Genomic DNA, 25,189 nt, shown 5'->3' with positions numbered 1-25,189 from the left:
AATCAACTTAAATATATATATATATATATATATTTATATATATAATAAATAAATAAAACATAAATTAAAAAAAATGTTTAATATTTAAAATATAAGATGCATGTGAGATTTCTTTTGAAAATCAGCAAAATAATCGCATTTTAAACACTGCAGGCACGTGTTTCAAGCTCAGCCAATCAGGCCCTTTCACTAGACTGAGTAACAGAGTAGGCGGGGACAGGTATCCTAGCAACCATTAAGACACACACACACACACACACTGCTGCAAGGATGGCGGTGCTAAAGGTTTGTGTTTTTAGCCCTTTTGCGTTCTATATTGTTAGTTAACCTCACAAAAATGAAGCAAAAGAGCAGATAAACAATTGCACTAAATGTCAAAATGTGTTGTTAAAGGTTAAAGTCAGACCAAATCCATTTTGGTGTTTTTAAGTTGTTGCACCTGTTGTGGAGGCTAATTAGTGCCAAGACAAAACACTGTTCATTAAAGCATTTCTAAGTCAGACATTATTATTTATTTACAGTGTAGAAATGCTATTACAAGGATTCAAATTACTGTTTGTATCCGTAGCTGTGTTTTTGAAACACTTTTTATTTACAAGTAATTTTAAGCAATTACATTAACGGGATTATTGATATTCAGGGATTTTTTTTTTTTTTCTTTGTTGGCTGTTAGTGTTTTTTTTTTTTTTTTTTTTTTTTTTTTTTTTTTATGTGTTTCTCTAATTTACTTAAGTGATTATTACTGGAATACTGGCATATTTTACAGACCTTGAAGTCTAAAGCCAGCAATGAACTCATGATCAACTCAGTCGCCTTCCAGGACCACATTACAAAGACTGTGTTGCATCCAGATTACTTGTGTCCATGGATCAAAAAAACATCAAAATATACTAAAGTGCCAAGAAAAACAAGGCAGAAGGTTCTCCAAAGAGGAGATGAGCATGAAGAGAGAGAATATGTACTTGAACCTCATCCCCCTCCGCTCACTTTAGGTAAATGGAGCGATTTGGATTTGTTTAATGGGTTCCTAATTACGTTTCATAACCAGCATTTTAATGCTCTTCAGCTCAGAGGATGGGTTTGATTGCCTTTCACAAAGAGAGACTGACGGAGGACGAATGGACTCGTGTGAAGAAAAGGTCTGTTCAGCAGGAGGAATCAGCTAATCCTTGTTCAATATGCAGGGAGGAGTTTCGCCTGCAGCCTCAGGTATTCCCCACACCGACTAAATCTATTTCAGAGAGCTTTTTTCAAACCCTTTTCTAGATTGTGTGACTATCTTCAGGGAAATATTTCTGTACACACGCACTGACACAAACACACACATACAAAGCCTCCTCCCCGTTGCTCTCCCCTGCAGTTCCTGTATATTCTAATCTGTGTAGACAACTGTACAAATTTGCTCATACTGCCTTGGAGCTCCACTGTGACGTGATGATGTAGCAATCAGTGTGTTTCTGTGAGGGTCATTCAGTCTTTTACACCTTTCCAATCCCCTTTTAAGATGCCAATCTCCTCAAGAATGTGGGACTAGAATAGGCGGTCTCACAAAGCACAGTTGCCATAGAGGCACGTGTAAATATTAGTTTGAGTCTGGGAAAAAAAAAAAAAAGTTAATTAGAGCCTGCTAACAAGGGAAAGTGACAAGAGAGAAGCTTTGTTGATTCAGCATCCTATAACAAACCTTCTCCTGTGTAGTCTATATCCATCACGTTCTTTTATGGGTTTCCTAGTTATAATCGTGTTTTAAAAATGTCAAACATCTGCTTAATCTATAATTATTTAAAAATACTAAGAATATTTAAAACATTGAAAGTCTTAACATATACTGCACTGTGCATATTTAGTTGTTAGATACCTGTATAATTCATACCTGATAAGTTTTATTTTTGTTTTGTAGTCACATACATACAGATGCAAGTGAACAAGTTTGTGTGCCAATCCTTAAAACATCAATTACTTGTCTTTCAGACTATGAAAAGTCTCTCTGATAGGTAGGAGGGGGCTATACTGGTCCCATGCTGACTTCTTCGACCCGTCTGGTCAAAAAAAACAAAAAAACAATGGAAATCAAATACACATTCACAAATACACAAGTGCTGAGTATACAGAATGTATACAGATTGATTGAGGCTTAAACCATACAAATACACACCATATGTACATAGACTGTGTACTGTTTGAGCTTTGCTAAACACTTCAAATTCCTTAAAGTTAAAGTTCAGCATTCTTGAAGACATAGCAACCTGTGTGGTAACAATTGAAAAAGATATTTATGTATTCACTTAACCGTGATTTGTCCTGTTTTTCTACTTTTTAGGTGATGCTGTCTTGCTCTCATGTGTTTCACAGAGCATGTCTGGAGGCTTTTGAGAGATTCTCTGGAAGAAAGTGCTGTGCGATATGCAGAAAGGAGCCGTATGAAACCCGTGTGATCCACGATGCAGCTCGGCTCGTCAGACACAAGTGTGCCACCAGGTAAACCCAAAATCCTTACCATAAATTGCATAATCACTAGTAAATTAACTTTTTTAATTTTTTTAAAGTAAAAATGTAGTTCAAATATCCAGCACATTTCATTACCAAGTGAATATATGTAACGATACACAAGATAAAACCAAAAGACTGAGATTCATTTGATATTGCTGGTAAAATATTCCATTTTGTTGACAAATGATGGACATTATAAATGAGAAACCAATTAAAACTACCTAAATATATTGACTAGTTTCGAAACTGTTCCTGTGTATACTTTATAATTAATTTCTGTGAGTGTAGTTTCAGTTTTAAAAAATTCAAACTTAAAGTATCAATACATTAATGTCTTTATTTATTACTATTTACTTCTATTCATGACAACATATTTTTTTCGAGTATTTTAATCTTTCTGCTGTGTGATGATTGACTGCTGCCAGAAAGATTATGTTGTATTGTTTTCAGTGCAATGACAATAAAGCTTCTATATATTTCTATTAATTTGATATATTTTGGTCATACATAGACTGATTGCCAAAGCCATAAGTGAAAATGGCAATTTATGAAAGAATACATTGGACCAGCAAGAATAGACAAAAGAGTCAAGAGCAGACAAAAGTTGCTACTTCTTGGTTCTTGGTTTTTGGTTTTTGCTTGATGCTACTCCTCAGGTAGACTACACTGTCAATAAAATATGTCATTTATTTTCTATACCTACTTATCCCATTGCTAAAACTGCAATTTTAGTGGACAGGTTTCAGGAACAAGAAAAGATAATGCTAATGGATGAATTAATATTACCCATATGTGTGTATTTACAGGATTCAAGCCTGCTGGCGAGGATACCGAACTCGAAAATGGTACCAGAAGTTTAGCAAAAACATCTGCCCACAAGATAAAAAACTGAGACGAAAGTTCTTTGAAACAAAGGTGAGCTCAATTACCCATTATGTTCTTTGTGATATATTTTATGCAGTGTGAAAAGTTGTTTCCTCGATTCTTTTATATATGTGATACTGTATATAAAAGTGTGATACAAACTGCAATGAACCAAATCTATTTTTGGTCGATTGTATCATGTATCATGGGTGTTTGTTTCGATAACATTATTGTACAGTATTGTACAAGAATATTGACCTTATAAGTATTTGTTGAATATGCATCCGAATCATAAGAAAATGTTCAAGTTAGAGCGTATTTCAGGTAAATTCACTGATTTCTTATGCATCAGTGAATTGTGAAGACATGCTTACTTTTAATGGTTATTTCCTACTTGGAAAATAGGTTCATTGTAATAATGATGCCATAATTCATCTACACCACGACCCTGAAAAGGAAGACAAATAAATTAATTAATCTCCATGCATTGTATTCTACTTTTTTATTTTTTTATTTTCTTCATCTTGATTTTAGGTTTTGGGTTTGTTGGTGATGTAAGGAGCATTGCAAAAAAAAGGGAACTTAACCAAAAATTATTTTTTTTATTTTAATTGAAGAAAACCTTAAGGTAAACATGTGTCTGAGACTTACTTTTACATTTGTGTATTGAGGACTTGGACAAACAGGTAGAGGTGAAGGTTTCAGGGACTCAGTGACCCCCGTGCTAACCTACCTGCACATACACGCTCACCTACTCTCACCCTCTCAGGAACCTTTGATGCTTTGTGATCGTAAACTGTTTGTCCACTGATCTAGAGAGAGTTTTTGTGTTTTAGTCAAACAGTCTGGACACTCTAGAGTCAACACAACAGCACCATGTCGCCGCTGCGCGTTTGGGTTTGGCTCTTCACCATCCATCTAAATGTCTGGTGGGCGAAGTCATGTTAGTGTTTGAAGTGGAATAAGGTAAAAGGTGAAAAGCTTGATTGAATGTTGGATTTGGCTCTGGCTTGAGGTTGAGTGTCTTAATTTGATGAAGGTAACATTGAGAGGTGTGTGTCCACTGGTTTCTGAAGCAGCCAATGGAAGGGGTCGTTAGGCTGGGTTGGCTTCATTGAAGCTCTCAGTAAAAGGGAACATTGCCACCTAGTGAACCTCCCCCAACTCAGGCCTTAAATGACCAAAGACAATGCTTGTCACCTTCCCTCTCATCTGAGATGAGGAGTAATTTGTCAGGCAAATGTATCCATTGACCCATTTTTCTAACAGCCTCACTCTTGTGCTCAATGTCTTTTGAAGAACAGGAACTATTTATTTCTCTGTGTGCTGTGTTGTAATCTTGTAGAGTGCTTTTATGTATCAAAAAGGCTGTGAAAGCAAAAGTGACAAACGCATGAAGGCCACGCTTCTGATGTGTTACATGGGAACGCATGTCCTGCCCATCCCTCTGATTGCCTTCACCAAATCTCTCCTATGAACCACATCCTAATGTGTCATGTAGACAAAGACAGAGCTTTTACTGAGCCAATTAACTCTTTTCTAACACATGTCCGAGTCCACGCTCAAAGGATGGAGTCATCCCCTGTGTCAGCAGCTTTGTATTCAACTTGTATGATTCAGTGGTTGTGGGTGGTCATGAGATCGTCTCATATCTTTTGTCACACTGAGAATGATCTTCAAGGGCAGCGCAACACAGCGTTGACAGGTCTGATTGACTTGATTTTCAAGAGGAAGACTTATTTGCTTTAGCTGACTGTAATGCAAACAGGCGTGTTAGTGCTTAGCTGGGACCTGCATGAGACCAAGAAACCTATTCTTCCAGTGCAGCTCGTGATAGCAGAGGGCAATAAAGCATCTTTGTCCCAGGAAGCCACAGGTGTTCCCTGGAAAAACATGTACACACACAACACACAGACTCACACAGATATCAGGTCAGTTTCAGAATTCTTATCAGCTTATCCTGATGGCCAGCTTTCAATTTTTGCTCTGCTTCGGAGGTCCGACCCTTAGTCAACACATTAGGGGAGACAGTACCGACATCTAGATGGATTAGCGTGAGATAACGCTTCACGTCCACATACTGCTGTCAGTGTGACAGCCTGAGGAGGGTGTGTTTAACGATAAGGGAAAGACAATTGGCATGCAATTGCTGATACTTCAATTAACGGTCATTAAAAAGGACAAATTATTACATCAATAAGTATTTTTGAACACATAACCTTTGATACATTGAATTGATTATCATCTTAACAGATCCATCATAATTCCCTGTTATAGGACAGTGGAGGAGAATAGACCCACACTGTTCTTGGATTTACTTGATTGCAATTAAAGTAACACAATGAACGGCCTCTGCTGTAAAACTTGGTTAAACAGTAATCTAAACATTTACTTTAATCAAATATTTTAAAATTAAATTTAAAACTGTGAATGTGACTTTAACTTTACTTTTTTAACATTCAGCTCTATGGTGGTGTGCTGTAAATATCCATGGGTAGTCATAAAAAATTAAATCATAAATAAATTACATCTTGTCGGTCATCCCAAACAAAACTAACCAAATCATTCCAGCAAGTGCATTTCCTCTTCTTTTTTGAAATAATATGTTAAGGTTTATTTTATTCCGACAACTTTTTTCAGGAAATTTACCTTAATCTCCTGACATGTTTCAACTGTCAGACCTCCTCAGAGGCATCTCCTGATTACTTTGATGTGTCCTTGTAAGTTCTTTCTAGGCGTGAATTTCCTTAAAAAAGTTGTTTTAATAAAAGAAAACCTAACATATTAGAACTGACCAAAGATTTTCTGTTCCCACTCTGTGATGTTAAAATCAGGGCGTTGTGTTCCTTTTCTTTATGCTGAAGGTGGTTCATAGTGAAATTGGTTTAATGGTTTCTACCAATTCTGAGCTGGACATCTTCTGATTTGAAGGGAAATATGGCTGATGCATTTTCATCTGCATCATCAATGTTGCCTGGCCAACCACTGTGCCTATAAAACCTCTACATTTGTTTGTGCCTCTTCAGACAATTCAAGACTCTAGTCTGCATTAAAATCATGAGAAAGACTTTGTTAAATCCTGCAATAGAACTAGTACACTGTGGGGAGTTTTCTGTATAATCTGTCAAAACTCAAATGACCGCAGATACTATGAAATAAAAATTGAGTCAATAATTAGTGAAATTGTTGCATTCAATATCTACGAAACACAAAACGCCAATGTAAAAACCACAGTCTGTGATTTGTGTACTTTTGTGTTTTATAAGTTCCATTTTCATTTTTTACTAGTTTCCATTAATTTTCCATCGTAGTTGGAGATGTGACTGTATTGATCGGGCTGTTCAACAACCGCACCCTGTCAGCGTGCCTCAGCCATCACAATACACACGCACAATTAGCCTGTGCCGAAAACACGACTGTATTGTGTATCTGAATGAAACGTTTGCATCCTTTGTGTCTCTAAAATGGTTTCTCTAATTAGTTGCAGGAGTTGAATGACAGCTTTGTCCGATACTGTCACACCAACACTGAGGCTTTTCTGAGTGATATCGACCGCTCGCTGTCATCAAGCAGACGAGTGTTCCAGCAGCTCGAGAGAATGGTCGTCTCCAAACCTCGGGAGGATGACTGGGAGAGGATAAAGAGCCAGGTCAGGATTAGGATGTAGGAACAGAAAGCTTTGAAAATACATGAAATCTGATTCCTCTTTCCTTAACATGTGAAAACCTGCATGTGTAGAGAAGTATCACGTGTTAAAGAAGTAGCTGCAGGAGTGACCATTCAATGTGTTTAGATGTGAAGAAACAGTCAAATAATCCTAATGCTTGATGAATACATGAGTCCAATATTTTATTGTATGGGAACTGAAAAGACATTAAGATTTACTGTTTTTTTTACGCTCTGTTGTTGACTTTCATGACACACACTACCATTTTCCACAGAGAAAACCATTCACATGTGAAACATTTCATTCATGTAAAACATTTCTCAGTGATGCTCATTGGTCCACATACAGGAAGTATATGGGGTCGCCTGAAAAGTCTAGTAATTGGTAGGGTAAAATTACCCTAAAAACAGTAGGGTAAAATTTATTTAAATTCCATTTTTAATTTTTTTTGAAATATTATTTTTCAAACACACATCACACACAATAAATATCAACTAACTTTATCCTTTACTTAAACTTTATCAACTTTATCAAGTCTAGTTAAAATAAAATGCAGTATAAAAATATCTGAGGTGACGCACTTGACACATTGTGCACTAATCCTGGCTGTATTTGTAACACACTTTAATAAACATGGTGAAAAACGATTTCTAGAAAAAAAAAGTATCTCGGGTCGCCGGACATTTGTGATAACAAAATGTAGTCATGACCCGAAAAACTTTGGGAATCTCTGGATTAAACTGGTATGTAAATCTAGAGAAAACAGTGTGCCATTATTCCAGTAAAATATTTTTGTATTATTGTTCATTTAGGTTTGCCATCTTAACGTCAGTGTTGAAGCTTGAAACCTGTAACAATAACATTATATAAAATCATGTCACTAGACTTAGGAATTAATTAATCATTGTGTCTGTAGAATATGAAAAAGTAGCATTAAATCTATTTAAAACTGAACCAGATATGAACATAATGGATTTTTTTTCATAATATTTTGTGAGATGTCTCACTATGGGATGTACCCTTCATCTGCAGCCCTAAGAAGCATTTTTCTCAATCTGCCAATCCTGATTAGCTGGTGAAACGTGTCTGTCCTCCAGGGACACTCCTATCTCCTATAAAAGGAGGAGGCAGACAGACACTCAACATTCAAACACCTCTTCTCTCTCTCAGCATAGCTCGTGTTTTTGTTCTATCAGCTTAACTGGAAGTCGACTGGAAGCTTTTTAGCTTCCAGTCGACGGACGCTGGTAGGACTGACGCCTTTTTTGCTTTAGACCACACCAGGTTGAGAATAAAACAGCACTTACCTTGCCTCTGCTTGTCTCAGCTGTCGTCTCGGACCCAGCCTGCCCTCGATGCCTCCGGCGCTCATGTGTATGTTGGTCCTCCTAACCCTTTCAGCGGAAAATCCCAAGTGGCAGGTGCCTCATCCCTTGACTGTGAGGCAATGGAGAGCCTCGGACTGCTTTGAATGCCTTCGGTAGAGCCACTCGTTGCGGCACACCTGCTGCCACGACAGCCTGCGGTATCTCTCTAGAGACCCATGTTGCTGGGAGAACGGACCGTCTCCAGTCGGACCTGTCTGGCGGAACCTACGCCGTGGCCGTGCTCTCTATCAGTGCTGAATGTCCTCTCCGTTCTCACAGCCTACCAAGCGGAGTTGTGTGAGGATTTTGCTCGGTTTCAGGACCCAGCAATGTTGGAGGAGATATCGACCGTTGCCGATGTGTGTCTCCGCACCCAGCACTGCTCGGTGCTGGCCATGGGAAAAGTGATGGGCAACATGGTTCTCCAGGAGCGTGCTCGTTGGCTCGATCTCGCTAAGCTGTCAGACGCAGAGAGAAGCAACATCCTGGATGAAGCGTGGCGAACGTGCCTGCTGTTCCCACTCGGTGGGAGGCCTTGGCCACCTTCCTTAGATCCAGGAAGGTGGTCTCCACAAAAGCCAGCCTAACAAACTGGGGTGGGGTCAGCGAAGGCAGGTCTGGGAGGGGCCGCTGGGATGCGGGCCTCTGGCGATCTCACATAAATTATTTGGAGCTTTCAATGATGTTCCACTCGCCAATTCACTTCCTTCCATTGCTCATGGGACATCATGTCCTGTTGAGGACGGCCAATACCACGACCGTGACGTACGTCAACCGTCAGGGCGCGTTGCATTCCCATCGTTTGCATTTGCTGGCACGCAAACTGATCCAGTGGAGTTGTGGTCGTCTCCTCTCATTGAGGGCGACGGATGTCCCGGTGATCCTGAACACCGGCGCAGCGCACGATTGGCTGTGCGTGATTCTCTTTGCATTCCCTCCTTTGGCCCTGATAGCCCATTTTCCACCCGGAGCTCCTGGTGCAGAGGGCCTGGCCCCTAAGTGGCTCAATCTGTTAGTCGTGGGACTCTCACAGAGTGTGATTTCCACTATACAGAGTGCTCGAGCCTCCTCCTCTCTTTATGATTGGAAGTGGAGGATTTTTGAAGGATGGTGTCTCCAGAGGAGTCACATCTCCTTTCAGTGCCCAGTGGGAGTGATTTTTGTCATTCCTGCAGGATCTGATTGATGAGTGCATAGCCTCTTCCACTGTGAAAGTGTATTTGCCGGCAATCGTCGCCTGTCATATAGGCTTTAGGGAGAAACCTGCAAGCCAGCACCCACTGATCTGTCAGTTTATGAAGGGTGCACACAGGCTCCTTCCTTTGTCCAGTCCACTGGTACCACCGTGGGATCTGGTGGTGGTTCTGGAGGGACTTAGACGTCCTCCGTTTGAACCACTGGAGGAAGCGAGCCTGAAGTTGGCCTCTCTGAAAGCTGTTCTATAACTGGCTTTGGTGTCAGCAAAGCGGGTCAGTGACATCCATGCGCTCTTGGTGCACCTGTCATGCACTCAGCTCTTCATGGGCGATACGAAGATCATTTTGAAGCCCAACCCGGCCTTTGTGCTGAAGGTGGTGAGCTCATGTTCTCCTATTGACCTTTTGGCCTTTCCTGCCTCACGAGATGAGCAGCGGCCTCGTGTGTTGTGTCCAGTTTGTGCGGTGCATATATGGACATGACAAGGAGCCTCAGGAGGAGCGATCGGAAGCAACACCTGTCATACTGGGTTGTGGAGGCTATTGCTTTACGAGTGAGGATCTGCGCTCACACTCGACTCAAGGTCTCGCCACATCCTGGGTTTTGTTCAGGGGAGTGTCTGTACAGGACATTTGTGCGGCGGCAAGTTGGACCTCGCACCATTTGTCCGCTTTTACATGCTGGACGTTTCTGCCCCGTACGTGGCACGAGCGGTTTTACTGTCCTGATGTATATAGACTTCTGCCCTGCGGGCTAGTCTCCGCTTGATAAGCATGTCTGCAATACGGGAGCTACCACATCTCATAGTGAGACATCTCACAAAATATTATGAAATAGAACTTTAGGTTATTTACATAAACCCGGTTCTATGAGTAATATGAGTGAGATGTCTTACCGGACAATCCGTCTTGCTCGAACGAGTGAGAAGAGGTGCTTATTTTGAATGGAAGGTGTTTCACCAGCCAATCGGGATTGACAGATTGAGAAAAAGGCTTCTGAGGGCTGAAAATGGGGGGTGCATCCCATAGTGAGACATCTCAAACATATTACTCATAGAACCGGGGTTATGTAGATAACCTAAAGTTTTAAAGCGGGAAGATTTTGCCAACTGTTGAAAATTGCATTTCTGAAAAAAATGGCAGGCTTTTAATGCTTTAGACATTTTTTAAGTTAGAACTGGTCTAAACTTTTGTGGGATTTGCATCAGAATTTCTTATAATCCTAACACCAAATCCAAAATATTTACAACCACACAAGCAGCCATAGATTACTTACTGTAAGGGTTATATTGTATATGTTTTAATCTTGAGTGTTTGGGTGCAAACACAAGAAATCACGCTATGAGTGAAGTAAAGACACCTCTGTGCATCCGTCCACGGGACTCCACATTCCATAATGCAACAACGCATTTCGGGATGTTTACAGTGGAAATCAAAACAAACTTTCGAGAGGCAATTTTAACCTTTTACATCTTTTTTTAAGTAAATGATCTTTGATTATTGATCTATGAGGCTTACACTGTCTTTATCTGATTAAGAAAAGTTCATATCCAGCAGCTTTAAGAAGAAATACACCACAACCTGATCGATTGCAGAGATGTAAAGATACTGATATATCCTACTCGAGTAGAAGTACAATTAAGTCATACATAAAATACTCATGTACAAAGTATAAAGTATCTCAATTAATTGGTACTCAAAGTAAAAGTTACTAGTTACTTTCACAGCAAACATCTCATGTATAAACTACAAAGGTATCTGTATAGAATAAAATAGTTTTTAAAATAAAATAACACCAATAAATTCAATGCAAAATAATTAAAGAAAATTCCCAGTCTCTAAGTATAGCTAAATTAATTGACCAGCGTTCAATGCTGTTTTGGCGCGGTGCATTACGTTTAATCTGGTTGGTCGGCTATGATGTGATCCATTTGATTGTTGTCTGGTCATTTTGTTTCACAATGTCCGTTATAATAATTTACAAATATAATAATTTACTCAGTAATGGTTGGGTGTAGAAATGTAACAAATTACTTTACTTCTTTTAAAAAACTTAAGTACAAGTATAATTACTGATTTTTGAATATACTAAAACAAGTACCCATAAAAGCAGCTCAATTACAGTAACATGAGAACCTGTAATTCGTTACTTTCACCGATGATAGATTAAAAGTATTTCAAAGACCCTAAATTTGAGCAAAAAAAAACTGTATTTGGATGTGCTTTGTCTTTGTGTATAACTGTATTTAATAGTTCTACAAAGGTAATCAAAGACACTATAATTCCTGTTTGTTCATTGGACAGGGTATCCAGAGAGGCGTTTGGGAGTGCCCCATCTGTCTGACAGCACTGAGTAACCCTGACCAAATGGCAACAGATGAATCCAAACATCGCTGCAGACGCACCGTCCTCCTGTCCTGCTCGCATCTTTTCCACCAGCTCTGTTTGGAAGCCTTTGAGACGTTCAGCTCCTTCACCGCACACAGCAGGCCAACATGTCCACTCTGCAGATCCACTTACAACAAGAAACTCCTCTAAAAACCAAAAGATTCAAGTTCAAGTACCCTTCGCCGCATCATGAGTACGGTAACATTGTACACTTACATTATACGCTGCTCATGTGTTAAAAGGGGAAGTCAACAAGCACAATACTTGTCTTTGTCTAGCATAAAGGTAAGCAGTAAGGGAAAAAAATGTAGTTTAAAAGAGAAAAAAAAACTTCCTTGCAGATCCAACCTGAGCATTACTGGATAAGACATAATTACAGTACACACAAACCCACATCAAAATCTCTCATTGTTATGGAATACACATGTTGTAATGTCTGTTTGGGTTTTACGGGTGCTTTTAAGTTGTTCTATTAACCTTTAAAAAAAATCAAGCTAAGTGGAGTGAGTGCTTCCTGTTTTTATTCCAAACAAAAGCTCATCACATCCTGGCTGCGACCACCGCGTTTGAGGACGACGTGTTGATTTGATTTTTCAAAAAAGTATAAAAACAACACAAATGTAGTCAAATAAAATAAAAATGGTTTTCAAAATATTTTTATTCTACTAATAGTTTAGGTTTGTAGGATCTCCATCTACTCTCTTTGATGACCCTTTACAGCTTTCTTATTCAAAATGAAAATTAAATCACTATATTTCTTAAAGGCACAGCCGCACACTTCAATACAGTAACTCAAATATGGAACAATCAATGAATTATACAGAATACAATTATTTTAAAGTTTAAAAATTATTAGTATTGGTCAAAGAACTGAAACTTGTGGCACCCCATAAATTATTATTACTATTATAAATTTCAAACAAAGAACTTTTATCCAGTTGATGCGTCGCTCCTCTGATGCCGTCCTTATACAGTTTGTCCAGTAATACTGCATTTATTCAATGTATCAAATGCTATTTACAGGTCCACAAATATACTTATCAAGAATATTTTTTTGTCTATTGCACCTGAAATCTCTTCAGTCAATTTCGTAGTTTACTGTGTTCTCTCACTTGCATTTCAAATGACAAATGAAGCAAAGTTCTTGCTTTTTTTAAATTTTATTTACAAACACACAAACATTAATCTGGTAAACTTGTAAAAAATTACATTCACAAAACATGTATCAAAAAAAGGACGTGCAGACAAAGATGACGTGAAAGCTGCTTCACCTAGCAGTTAGCAACGTCTTCTGCAACCTTTTACACAACATGGAGACAAGGAAGCTAGCTTAAAAATGCCTCTCTAATCTCTCCTCACGAGCGGCATATGATGATGAGTATGACAGAGTCACAGAGTTCAGCTCACTGCAGTCTGAAAGAGTGATTGTAGGCATTACTACAGTCTGTACGATAACACTAAGCTAAATTTGGTACCATTCATCAAAAGTTTCTCTTCATCACGTTACTTTGCTAACATTTTTCACAGCATTTAAACATTAGCCTGGTCCTGCTGTCATTGAAAATAGCTGTCAATACACTCATAAATATCATCCAAGTGCTTCTGCTGACGGATAATTTGGTTGACATGACGCACTTCAGAGTGAGCGTTTGAAAACACGTACAGAATGGCTACGTTAAAGAATTTTGCATTTGTAAATTTAAACGCAGTTTATTGTAAAGTAGAACACATTCAACTGCAGTCAGCTTTGGTGTAAAAAGTCCCTGCAACAAAACAAAGTACGAGGCGCAAACTTTTAACTTTTTTTTGTTTGTTGTATCTCATATGACCAAATCACTCCAAGTGCGACGCCATCCATGGCAGAATCTTCCCAAAAGCAAAAAGAATCACAGTACAACTCTCCAAAGACACACACACAATGTGCAAAAAACACAACAGAACTAAAAACAACCTGAACATTAAGCCCACAAGATGCTTGTTGTTTAAGGCATTTCAGGTGTTTCTGAAGACTAACTGCGTCACAGTTCAGAGGATTTTGCAGCTTCTGCTACACATAAAGGGAGGCCTGAGTCACCAAGTCTTTGCAGCAGGTGCAACACTAAATGTTCACCTCTCGAGCATTCGGTACAAATTTGCATCAATAGTTTTTTGTTTGTTTGTTTTTTTTTAAAAAAAGGAAAGGGGATGTGCAACAAATAACAGAATGCTTCCTGGGACAATATTTACAACCAAATAACACAGAGGTATGACAATATAATAACTACATATGAATACAAATTTACATATAAATGGAAGTTTCTGTGCACTGTTGTTGTTTTGGAACCGCACAAAGTTAGATTTCATTTATTATTTGCATAAGAAAATATTGGTAAATGCAACCTCGGGATTACCTTAAACTGGCTAAAGCAGAAATCGCATTGGAACCAAACTCCCAAAAAATTATTCCGCTATAGAAGAGCTCAAGTCAAATGTAGAGCACCAACAAAAACCCCATACTCTAGACCCTATAGTACAAATAATGACATCATCAATAAAGTTGAAGCGCACTTGAATAATAAAGCCAGATAAAAGAGACGAATGACAGCAGGAGTGCTGAAACCAGAGGCCTGTCATTCACAGTGACAGAGACAATGCATACGGTGTGTGACGTACATTGATGCTGTGCAGTATTTCTGTTCCAGCTGTGATGAATGTCAATGGAAGACTTAGTCTCATGCTTCACAAAGAACATTTTGTTACTCTAGTACAGTTTAAATCAAGAAGGATGGACACCGCATTATGCTCAATCAGTTCACAAAACAATCACGGACCAAAGATTTATGACCATCAACCGTGACATGGCCATGGCGTGTACCACCCACACAAACACATAGACATATAAACCATCTAGTTGAATTGTGAAGTGTGTTTTTCTTTAGACAGAGCCCGAATAACACTTTGAAACAGTGGGAACTAATCTGATCTGTATCTGATGAGAGGGACAATGAAGCTGAAGACGAGACAAGTCACAGTCATAGTTGAGGTCAACATCAATGTCACTGCAGTGATGTCGGTCTATTCCCTCCTCCGTGTCGGCCCTGGCTCTGTCCTAGCTTCCATCGCAGACGCAGAGGATGGAATGTCACGAAGCTAAATTGCTCTCAGGCTGCATTTGCGGCATCCGTCAGACACTGCCGGGGTTGATTAGGTTCCTTCCAATCCTTTTCACCTTTCAGCAGTGAGGCAGTGCTGTCCAAATCTCCCTTTGGCTCTACTTGTGGTGTGTGTGCATGTGTATGTGTGAGAGAGATCTATCGTCCCTTTTACAGAGTTTTCTGATGCCCGTTGGCCGAGAGCTTCCCAGATTCCGGGTCTGTGGGGCTGTTTGACAGTTGTAATTTATCCAGACCTGGGCAGTGGGAGATAAGGCAAAGAAATCCCATTAAAAAGCCTCAGAGCTTCACTAACACACACAGGTATTGAAGTTCCATCCTCTGTGTGTCAAACATCCTGGGCCTGTCAGCACAAGCCCTCAGACTAGCCTTAGACTCTGTCACATGTCACCTCAACTGCAAACTGGGTCTTACTAGAACTTCCTTCTGTCACAGTGGCCTCTGACAGATGCCGACTTCCAGACACAGTTTGTAGGAAGCAGGGTTGGGGTCAATTACAATTATGTCTAATTATCCATGTTAAATTACAATTCAATTATGATTAAAATGACCATCACTTTTTCCAATTATAATTATTTTTTATCCTCAGAAAGTCAATTACAACTAAGTTCTCAATTACTAAAGTTCAATTACAATTAATCACAATTACTGTGAAATACCTGAAATAAATGCCCTAATAAAAGTCGTATGTTAGCATCTCTTATGATCACGGGTCTTAAGTCAGCTGTAAAATACACTAAAAACAAATATCATCTAATTTCTTTCCTATCTATTGGTTACCTTGTTAGGCTTCCTAATCAATTGAAATATAGGTTTTAATATTTTTGGTGTGGGCGTCTGAGCCTTTTTTGTGTCAGTATCTTGATTTCATTTTTTTTTTTAAATATTAAAATGTGGGAAAGCTTGATATGAAACATATTTTAATATTTGTTAACTACATATGTGTAGAACTGTACATAGAACTGTATCATTAATTAGCTAGTTCAATTATAATTTTTATAGAATTTTCATGGCAATTAAAATGTTGATTATCTAAACTCATTTACAATTTAAATACGATTACATCAGCAATAGATATTTAAAATTATAATCAGAATTATGCCATAATTGTAATTAATTATGCGATTACAATTATAGTTGACCTCAACCCTGACAGTGATCGGCATTTTTCTCAATTACCGTACAATAAGTTATTTTTTCACTGAAATTCAATTATTATTAATTATTGAGCCTTTAATAAATAACTCTATAAAACTTAACCTTCCTCTTGTTTAGCTTTCTGTTAGCATCTCTTGTGTTTTGACCCATGTCTTAAATCAGCTGTAAAATACACTAAAAATTATTATCTATCTAATAAGTTTTTCATCTCTTGGTTGCCTTGTTAGGCTTCCTAATCACTGGAAATATTGGTATTAACCTAGGTTTTACCAATATACCAGGACAATTACAATTACAAAGTCAATTATCTGAACTCAATTACAATTCATTTATAATTACAACAGTAACAGCATTTTTACAATTACAATTATGTCATAATTGTAGTTAATCATCAATAATGCAATTCCAATTATAATTGACCCCCAACTTTGGTAGGAAGTGTCCTCATATCCGACCAAACCTCCATGATCACAGAGCAGACGAGTGTTAATAGTAAAGATAGTAAAATACTATATCAGTTATTTTGTGTAGCTTACCCAAGGCCTTCAGGAGCTCCTCACGCACTGCTGACGTGAATTTCCTCACAAGACAAAGTGTTGTCACCACCGCAAACAGCATGTTGTATGAAAAAACTATGTAAAAGTTTCCCAGCCAATTAAATCGGCCAAAGTCTCCTAAGAGGTCAAACCTGGTAATACCTGCAAAAAGCAGAGACAGAGAGTAAGTTTGACTTAAAAAACTTTATTCTCAAGGAAAGAATGCCTCGACAAGATTCATCAGACGTAGTTAAAACAGGAAGTGTCTTTCTATCTTCTGCTCAAACATTCTCTCTGAAGGAACCACAATAATACAAATCTTTTTGGCTACCGATCTTTAGCGTACACCACTATCCTTGGGTTTCCGTTTGTGGTCTCTAGGCTAAAATAATGATTCAAACTGTAACTCACCCAGCAAAAAGAGCTCATTATGCTGAGTACACAACAAATACTGGTACGTACTAATTACCTATCTTTTATTCTTATTTTATCACCGCAATATAATTTTTAAGAACCACATTTTCTTCTAGACTATGGTTGCAAAAGGGCCGGAAATTTAGGGTAAACTTCAACGGGAACTTAAGCACAGAGATTCTTGGAGTATTAAAAAATATAAACTTTCATGACAATTATTTATTGGAATCAAATGGAAATTGGAAGTAATTTCAAATAACCGTTTCATATCCAAAAATAAATGTTATCATCAATTCAAAATAATAAAATTAAAAAACACATTTTCAAAGATGAAGGTTGGCTCTTAACATGTGCTAAAATATATTTTAGCACCATAAAAAATATCAGCATTATTTATTTTAGACTTTGAGCATTATCGTGAGTTTTCCATACCAAGCAGCCTTGGTTAGTGTTCTGTGTGATTAGTAAATGGAGCTGGTTCTAAGTACAGCAGCTCAGAGGATCCCTCTTCCTGTCATAGCTAATCACATGATCGTTTCCTTTTCCTCTGTGTCTGCTTTGGCTGCTCATGCACTAGTTCCTCTGTTATGCTCAAAGTATTGAGGAGCAGTTCATCAAGGTTTTAAGAGCCCAATGTGTGCAGCTTTATTTAATATCATGAATGATGTTGTCTTCTGCTTGGTTAATGAAGCATTAAACATTGATGCAAAAGGAAACATCATGTTTCCCATATTGCCATCTGTGTGCAGAGTCATGAGTGTCAGACTGAAACATCCTCCATCTGCTGTAACATCTTCACAACCTCTGTCGTCAATTAGATTTGGCGATCGATTCAATGTCTCGACCGATGTATTTACAGCTGCAGTAAGCAGTTCGGTAAGCATCAAAGACATTTAACAAAATTGCCTGAGAACGGACGGTTGGAGAGAAGATTGAGACTGTAGTTGATGCAGCTCTACTGCTGTGGACACACTTCTTTGATTTATTTCAATGCAAAATTTTTGGCTCTTTGTTTAAAGTCTGAATTTGTCACATATTAATAAATTTGCCCTGATAACTTCTCATTTACACCAAAATTTAAGCCGTTTGTTAAAGCAGAACTAAGTAACTTGAGCTTAACGCTCCCCCTAAAGGTCCCTTTTGGTTACGTATGTCACTGTTGTAAAAACTCCACACCCCCTGCCGCCTGCCCCACCCCACAGCTACACGCGCACCTTTGCTCTCCAAAGACGGTAGCAACCGATCACTGAAAAATCGTGATACAGCAGTGACACTAAGGGTGCTTTCACACATACTGTATAGTCCCATGTGACCATGTGAACAGTATGAGGAAGAGAGACAAGTAAAATAAATGAATGATGTGGGAGTAATACGGAAGGGAGAGTGGAAATGTGTCTGATGTTTGTTTGTGTGCTGACAAAGCGGCTCTGAAAATGGATGGATGGATATTTGTGTGTGTGTGTGCTGCCTGATGGAGCGCTGGGTTGCGAGTGTGTGCGCATGCCTGTCGACAGTGTGTGTGTTGCTGCTGAGCTGTCACTGCATGGAGTTGCTCTGTTCCTCAGACAAAGGTCTTCTCTGCCTTTTTTTGCTGGCTCCACCATGATATAAGTTTGAGAAAAGTGAATTTGTAGACAACCGTGTGCAGCCACGGGGCTGGTCATAATCTAGCATTAGTTTGTATTGGGCAGCTGCAAAGCAGTTCGTCTTGCCACCGGGTCGGAGGCAGGGAAGGTTGCAAGTGCTGTTTTCTGACCAGAGACAGCAGGGGGGGGGGGGGTGAAAGACCCCCCAATCACCCCATAAACACTTGTATTACCCTCACAAGGACTATGAGAAAGATTTATTACGGTGAAAAAGTTACCTAGTTCTGCTTTAAAGTTGTGGCAGTGTTTCCACTGGGACTCTCTGAACCAGGGTTGTCAAACTTAAATTAGTTCAGGGGCCAAATACAAACCATTTACATCTTAAGTGGACCACAGATTATAGTTGGTGAAAACATTATTGTGCCCAAGCAATAAGTGACAGATATCAATCACTGTCCTTCATTTTGTGCACAAATTTTATTTGCTGAAATACCTAAAACTTAATTAGTTGGTAATTTACACAATGAGTCACGTTTTCTATGTAATTTCTACTTTTATTTGTGGGCCGAATTGGATTCTTCATAAAGACAAAATCGGACCCCGGGCCATGAGTTTGAAACGTAATCTAAACAGACATTACCTGTGTAGGAATGATCCATGCATGTAATATGTTGCAGTGTTTGCCACAATGCAGTCAAGTACATTAAGGAAAGATAGTGTTAACTGTCAGCAGGAAGCACATCTACTTCAGAAAAAGAACCAGAATTAACCCCACCACCAAAAAAAAAAAAAAAAGTCTTTCTCCCACGACTCTGTCTCATGCATTTCTTTCGTTTCATCTATTCACCACGACAGAGCAGAACCTGTTGATATTTTCTAAAGCTCCCAGTGAGTCACTGTATGCTCGCTTTGCCCCATTCTCCCACCCTGTTGGTCCGACAAACACACCCACGTACGCGCACACACAGTCGCGCTATTTAAACAGCTGTGCTCTCCGCGCTGCATGTTTATTAGTACCATTGTGATGGAGCGGCTCCTGTCATTTTTAACATCACTATGGGAAACTACAGGAGGATTCACATCCCCTGGCCTGGGGTGAGTGGAAGCACCAGATATTGTTGCAGGGAGGACGTCTACCGTTGTATTTTGTAGTTAACGGAAAAAAATATCTGAAATGTAAGAATTGTCATAAGGCAAAATTTAGGCTTGTTTTTTTTTTTTTGTTCCATGTGCAGAGCTGTTTGTCAGCCACAGTTGTATTAATTCACATTGAAAAGAAGGTGCGTGTGCTTGTCAGGGCAGGATTTTCCTCGTTATGTTACCAGTTCATCATTTACCCAATGTTTTTAATCAGAGAAAGACATAGTTTAGACCAGTAGTTCCCAAACTTTTCACAGTCCCGTACCCCTTCAAACATTTATTCTGAAGCCATGTACTCCCTACTCCTGCACACTTAAAAAACATAATAATGTAATTTCATACACAATGTAGCCATACAGTGAAATTTGTCCCTGAATTTTACCTATCCTGTTGAGGAATAATATACAATAATATTAAAAAAAATATAATCTGTAAGCACACAAGAAAACATCTTGTTCAGAATTATCACTTATTTGCTTCATTTAATTAATTAGCCTACTGGCATTTTCTGCGAGAAATCTCTTTTTGGAAAATGAATCTACCAAACATTTGTTGATTGAACGTCTACCATTAATATATATATGCATCACCCTTAAACTGTGAAATACAACTACTGTAGCTACAACTTAATTGAGAAGTTGTAGCTACAAGATGTGAAAGGTTAAAAAGTAGGGGTGTTCCAATGTGATATCGGATATCGGTCCGATATCAGCCAAAAAACAAATATCGGATTTTATCAGACTGCATCTAAAATCTGATATATATTATATTTGTTCAATTGTAGAATACTGTAGATATTATGTTGAAGGTTAAAATGTATGTAACCAACTGGTTAATAATAATTAGGTCAGTTTTTCTCATACCTACTGTTGCTGACTATTCTCTGTTTGAGTAACATCATTTGAGCAATTCTTTCTAACATTCCACACTATAAAACAAGTAATAAAACTATGTATAATTCGTGCCGATATCGTATCAGATCGATATCGGCATCGGCCAATACCCAAGGCTGCAATGTCGGTATCGTATTGGAAGTGAAAAAGTTGTATCGAGACATCACTATTAAAAAGTCCACATTAGTCTGCGAAAATCACTTCTATGCATCCATTTAGGGGACTCCACAACCCCACAATGCACTGCGCAAAACTTTTCTGACATTGCTGTTCTACATCTTGTTTTTGAGCAAATGATCTTCGATTTATTGATCTATGAGGCATACTCTACTGTATATCCATCTGATTAATAAAATTGTCTCAAATTTGGGTGTGACTTTTCTGACCTTAATCAAAATAAAAGCTAAACATACGTATTAATTTTAATGAAAGCATGTGAAAAGCAATTTAATGTAAAATCTCAAATCAGAAAGCCCAATACTATTGCACTCATGAGTTACTTTTAGGCCTCGTGTTTCTCCAAAACAACACAGAAAAAAGGTATTAAACATAGTAAAGTAGTATAATGACTCACCTAGAGTCCTGGACATCACAGGCAAAGCTGAGCTCAGGACCAAGATGGAAACACAGCAACCAATGATCTACAAATCAAACCAAACGAGACATTTCAAATCTCTATAATAAAACATGCACTGAGAAAAAGCAGCAGTTCGCACACACGTGCACCCACCACTTGATGTTAAATTGGGCCCACATATTACACAATTAGTGCTCCTGAGGATGCTCATTACCAGGTTTCCTCTATTGTCCTTTAAAGTCCTTTCACTGAAGCGTCATGGCTAGTTAACAAGCAGCACCACTCCCTGACTCATTACCAAGTGAATAGGTGCCTATGGCCCCCCAAACATCCCACTCTTCCTCTGATGTACAGGGAAAAAGCTTTGCACTTTGCCAGTGTTTACGCAACCCACAAACAAATATTGAACCGATCAACTGAAGCCATTCAGGGGCCCCAGAGTAAAAGATTAGTGAGCACAGAAGAAGGTGGGAACCATGAAATAAAAAAAGGAAATAGATGAAATGCAATTTCAGCTCCTCTGCCCCACTTCACCCCACTGCGACCCCCCAGCCCATTTTTACCGTTGTCATGGTGGTGTCATCCTTCCTGGGTGTGAGTCCTTTAAAGACGCGCAGGCTGTAGAAGCCAACGACAGAAGACACCATCAAGTAACTGTTCCGCAAATCCATTAAGGTCCAACAACGTAAAGCAAAGTCATCTTTTGATCTTTTTTCGGCTACGAGAAAAGGTGCTGAAAATTCACGTTTTCCAGATGATGTCCGACTAAACTATGTCCTGTGTAAACAAAGCTGCTGAGGCGATGTTGCTATTGGCCGTGGAGCATGCTGCTGCTCAGGCCACGGACAAAGGAGAAGGTCACTGAAAGGATACAACATGAGGATGATCTCCAGCGCTGCCTGAGCCACCCCAAATGTGGACAAAGAGGTGTTTCCAATGCCTCGGTCCTGAAAGAAGAAAACAGGATTAGTTGATCGATACTATTGCATAACAGTTACAAATAAATACATTAGTGCATGATGTGCATGGCCGCACACATGCAGATGCAGAAATCCTGCAATGTGCGCCATGCACCAAGAATTACCCCACTCGAGAAAGACAGAATCCCACTGGCTAAGCAATGAATGGAACAAGATGAAAGAGGCTTTTTGCAAATTGCCGTCGAGCACACAGTTTGTGAACAGGTGTTCAAACAAAAACGTCACTTTGATTACAGTGAGGGGACTGTACAGCCTCGGAGAACACTAAAAGCATAAAAACAAGCTAACAAACACATATTGGGCACATCCACCAGAACTCAAACTTCCCTAAAACCCTGACAGAAAGTTTAAGAATCAGATAATTAAAGCTGCTGTGAAATAATTTTTCAATCAGTTAAAGACAGTGTTGGGACTATAGATCAATAAATAATTTGCTCAGAAAAAGATGAAGTTTCAGATTGCAGCTCGAAAGTTTGCTTTGACTTCCACTATAAACATTGTTTATTGACATTGTCAAAAAAATCTCAGGCATTGCATTGTGGGATGTGGAGTACAGTAGACCAGTGATTCTCAAACTTTTTTGGCTCAAGTACTCTCTCTCTCTTGTCCAACTACAACATTTTGCTCAGAATACTATGAAAAAACACCTATTGAGCGTAATAATGAAATGAATACACAAATGAACAAAGACATTTTAAAGAATTGCTTTCTGTAAATAAGACCCTGTTTGTACAAAAATGTATTCTGGTGAAAATGCACAAATTATATTGCATTTTGGCGGTACATTTACACGGCAACGGCGTTTTGGTGCTTGAAAACAGAACTTTTTAAAAGCGTTACCCCCTCCGTGTCCGTGTAAACAGGGAAACAAAACTTTCTGTATCACAGGTATGCGCACTCAGATGTTAGCCTTAATCAGACGTATAAAGTTGGACCCTACCCAGCCCGTAGCCGTCAGAATACGGCTTGAACCGGAATAAAGCTCATCTCTTTAAGCCTGAAATTATTACTGCCGCACAATTTACATCCGTGCGCAGCTTGCACAAGTCGGCGAGTTTCTTTAATAACTCAGCTTTATTTAATAGCCCCTCGTTCTGCATTAAACCGTAAACATGACAAGCAGCTCTATGTGATGCTACAGATGCTATCTAGCGGTTTAATGCTGTACACACGAGTCAAAAACTAGTCATTCATGCATTTTATAACAACATTTACTCATGTAAATATAAATGTAAATGTGATCTGCTGGGTAGCGGGCAGCACTGACTGGGACAGAAAGAGACTAAACAAGCTGGTCAGGAGGGCGAGTGATGTCCTGGGCTGAGGAGGTGGGTGAGAGGAGGATGGTAGCAAATCTGACATTCATCATGGACGACACCTCTCACCCCCTGCATCAGAGTGTGGAGGGTCTGCTTCCAGCGGTCCCATGTAAATAGAGATCGTTTTGAAAACGTTGCCGTGTGAATGCAGACCTTTTTGGAAACCAAAACGCAAACAGAAGCAAAACGTCGTGTAAAAAAGGCCTAAGTGAAATGAAACAGTATTTAGTGCTTCCTGAACAGATTTATTTTCTAGTTTTTATAATTTACCTGGTGTGGGACCAAGCCTGACCGTTGTATTATCAGTTCACGTTCTAATCAAGATCATTTCCATCATAATTTTTAGGATTCTCATTTTTAACTAAAAAAAACATCTTAAAACCCCATAATTTTAATGCTTTCATTTGTAAATGTTCCACTTACTCTCAAGTACCCCCGTGATGCCATCGCATACCCCCATTTGAGAAACAATGCCGTAGACGGAAGCGTTTGCCCCATAAACTCTGCCATAGTGACTTTGCAACACATTTCTGGTGTTTTCACAGACTAGATGTTGTGGCTAAACAATGGTGAATGTTTATTTTGGGGCTTACACTAAAACTGAATGTCTCGTGGAGTGAGCTGAAACAAAAATGGTGTCAACGAATCACTTTCTTCCTTGTCTGGTGAAGAAACACAGCAAGAATGGAAATATAAACAAGTCGATGCATCCGTCAACGGGACTCCACATCCCACAATGCAATGCGCAAAACCTTTACGACGTGTCAAATAACCGAGTGTTTAAAGTGGTTTTACATTTCTGAGTATTTATCTTTGATTCATTGACCTACAATATGTCTTCATCTTGATAAAAATAATTCATCTCCTTAAATGTCACACTGTCTGATATACAGAACACGTCTGTGATGACGATAAATGACTTTTCATCAGACCTGATCCTGTATATTTGTATAGTACATCAACAGTACACAACTAATAGACTTTCTAAGAGCAAACTACTGTTTGGCATTTCCTGAGCTGCAGGGAGGTGAAGTTCTGCCTTCCAGTACTGTATAGCATACAGTATGGCATCACTGACTTGGAAATATGTGCTTAGCTGTCACTTTTGCAACTTCTTTTTTGGACAAAAAATAATAACTTATTGCATCTCTGTGTGTTGTCTCTGTGATGGACTGGCATCTTGTCTGGGGTGTACTCTGCTCTGTGCCTTGTGCACACAATGATCACATCAGACAAGGCTCAGTTTAAACAACTTGGCAGTGGAATTACTTCCACACTTTAGGACTACTGCCTTTCACTTCTGTGATAGTCGAGGTAAATGACTATCTCGAAAAGCGAAGACTTTTAAGATAATAGAAAAAAAAGTATACCCCTAGCTTGGTTCTAATTTTAGTCGTATTTATTTTTGATGTTTTTCTTTCTCACCTTGAGTGTCCTGATTGTGAAAAGGAGCCTTCAGGAA

At 39.0% G+C, this 25,189-nt stretch overlaps 2 protein-coding genes across 3 annotated transcripts in view; one reads left to right on the top strand and one right to left on the bottom strand.

Moving 5' to 3' along the window:
- Window positions 1-244: 244 nt before the first annotated feature.
- On the top strand, window positions 245-12,345 carry rnf32 (ring finger protein 32). Its single transcript, XM_028434862.1, has 7 exons — window positions 245-285; window positions 767-992; window positions 1,067-1,209; window positions 2,321-2,478; window positions 3,297-3,405; window positions 6,836-7,003; window positions 11,889-12,345. Exons 1-7 carry the CDS (start codon window positions 271-273, stop codon window positions 12,120-12,122), a joined length of 1,053 nt encoding a protein of 350 aa, XP_028290663.1. The 5' UTR covers window positions 245-270; the 3' UTR covers window positions 12,123-12,345.
- Window positions 12,346-13,116: 771 nt separating this feature from the next.
- lmbr1 (limb development membrane protein 1) overlaps window positions 13,117-25,189 on the bottom strand; it is a 37,304-nt gene continuing 25,231 nt past the window's right edge. For both annotated transcript variants that reach the window (XM_028433973.1, XM_028433972.1), the window contains exons 13-17: window positions 22,302-22,375; window positions 21,992-22,082; window positions 21,426-21,492; window positions 16,819-16,980; window positions 13,117-15,360 (exon numbers count right to left, since the gene is read on the bottom strand). In XM_028433973.1, the coding sequence (XP_028289774.1) occupies window positions 15,275-15,360; window positions 16,819-16,980; window positions 21,426-21,492; window positions 21,992-22,082; window positions 22,302-22,375 (480 nt within the window). In that variant the 3' untranslated portion in view covers window positions 13,117-15,274. The remainder of the gene's footprint in view (window positions 15,361-16,818; window positions 16,981-21,425; window positions 21,493-21,991; window positions 22,083-22,301; window positions 22,376-25,189) is intronic.

The sequence above is a fragment of the Gouania willdenowi genome, chromosome 20 (genome assembly GCF_900634775.1).
Source record: "Gouania willdenowi chromosome 20, fGouWil2.1, whole genome shotgun sequence".
NCBI classification, from domain to species: Eukaryota; Metazoa; Chordata; class Actinopteri; order Blenniiformes; family Gobiesocidae; genus Gouania; species Gouania willdenowi.
The sequence above is the reverse complement of the archived record's forward strand: the minus strand, read 5'-3'. Positions and strand labels throughout refer to the sequence as shown.

What these genes read in the sequence shown, in the direction of transcription:
- rnf32 (XM_028434862.1), top strand. An exon ending in GAAAGTTCTTTGAAACAAAG is followed by an intron (nt 3,406 to 6,835) that starts GTGAGCTCAATT and finishes TTCTCTAATTAG; the next exon opens with TTGCAGGAGTTGAATGACAG. An exon ending in GGGAGAGGATAAAGAGCCAG is followed by an intron (nt 7,004 to 11,888) that starts GTCAGGATTAGG and finishes TTCATTGGACAG; the next exon opens with GGTATCCAGAGAGGCGTTTG.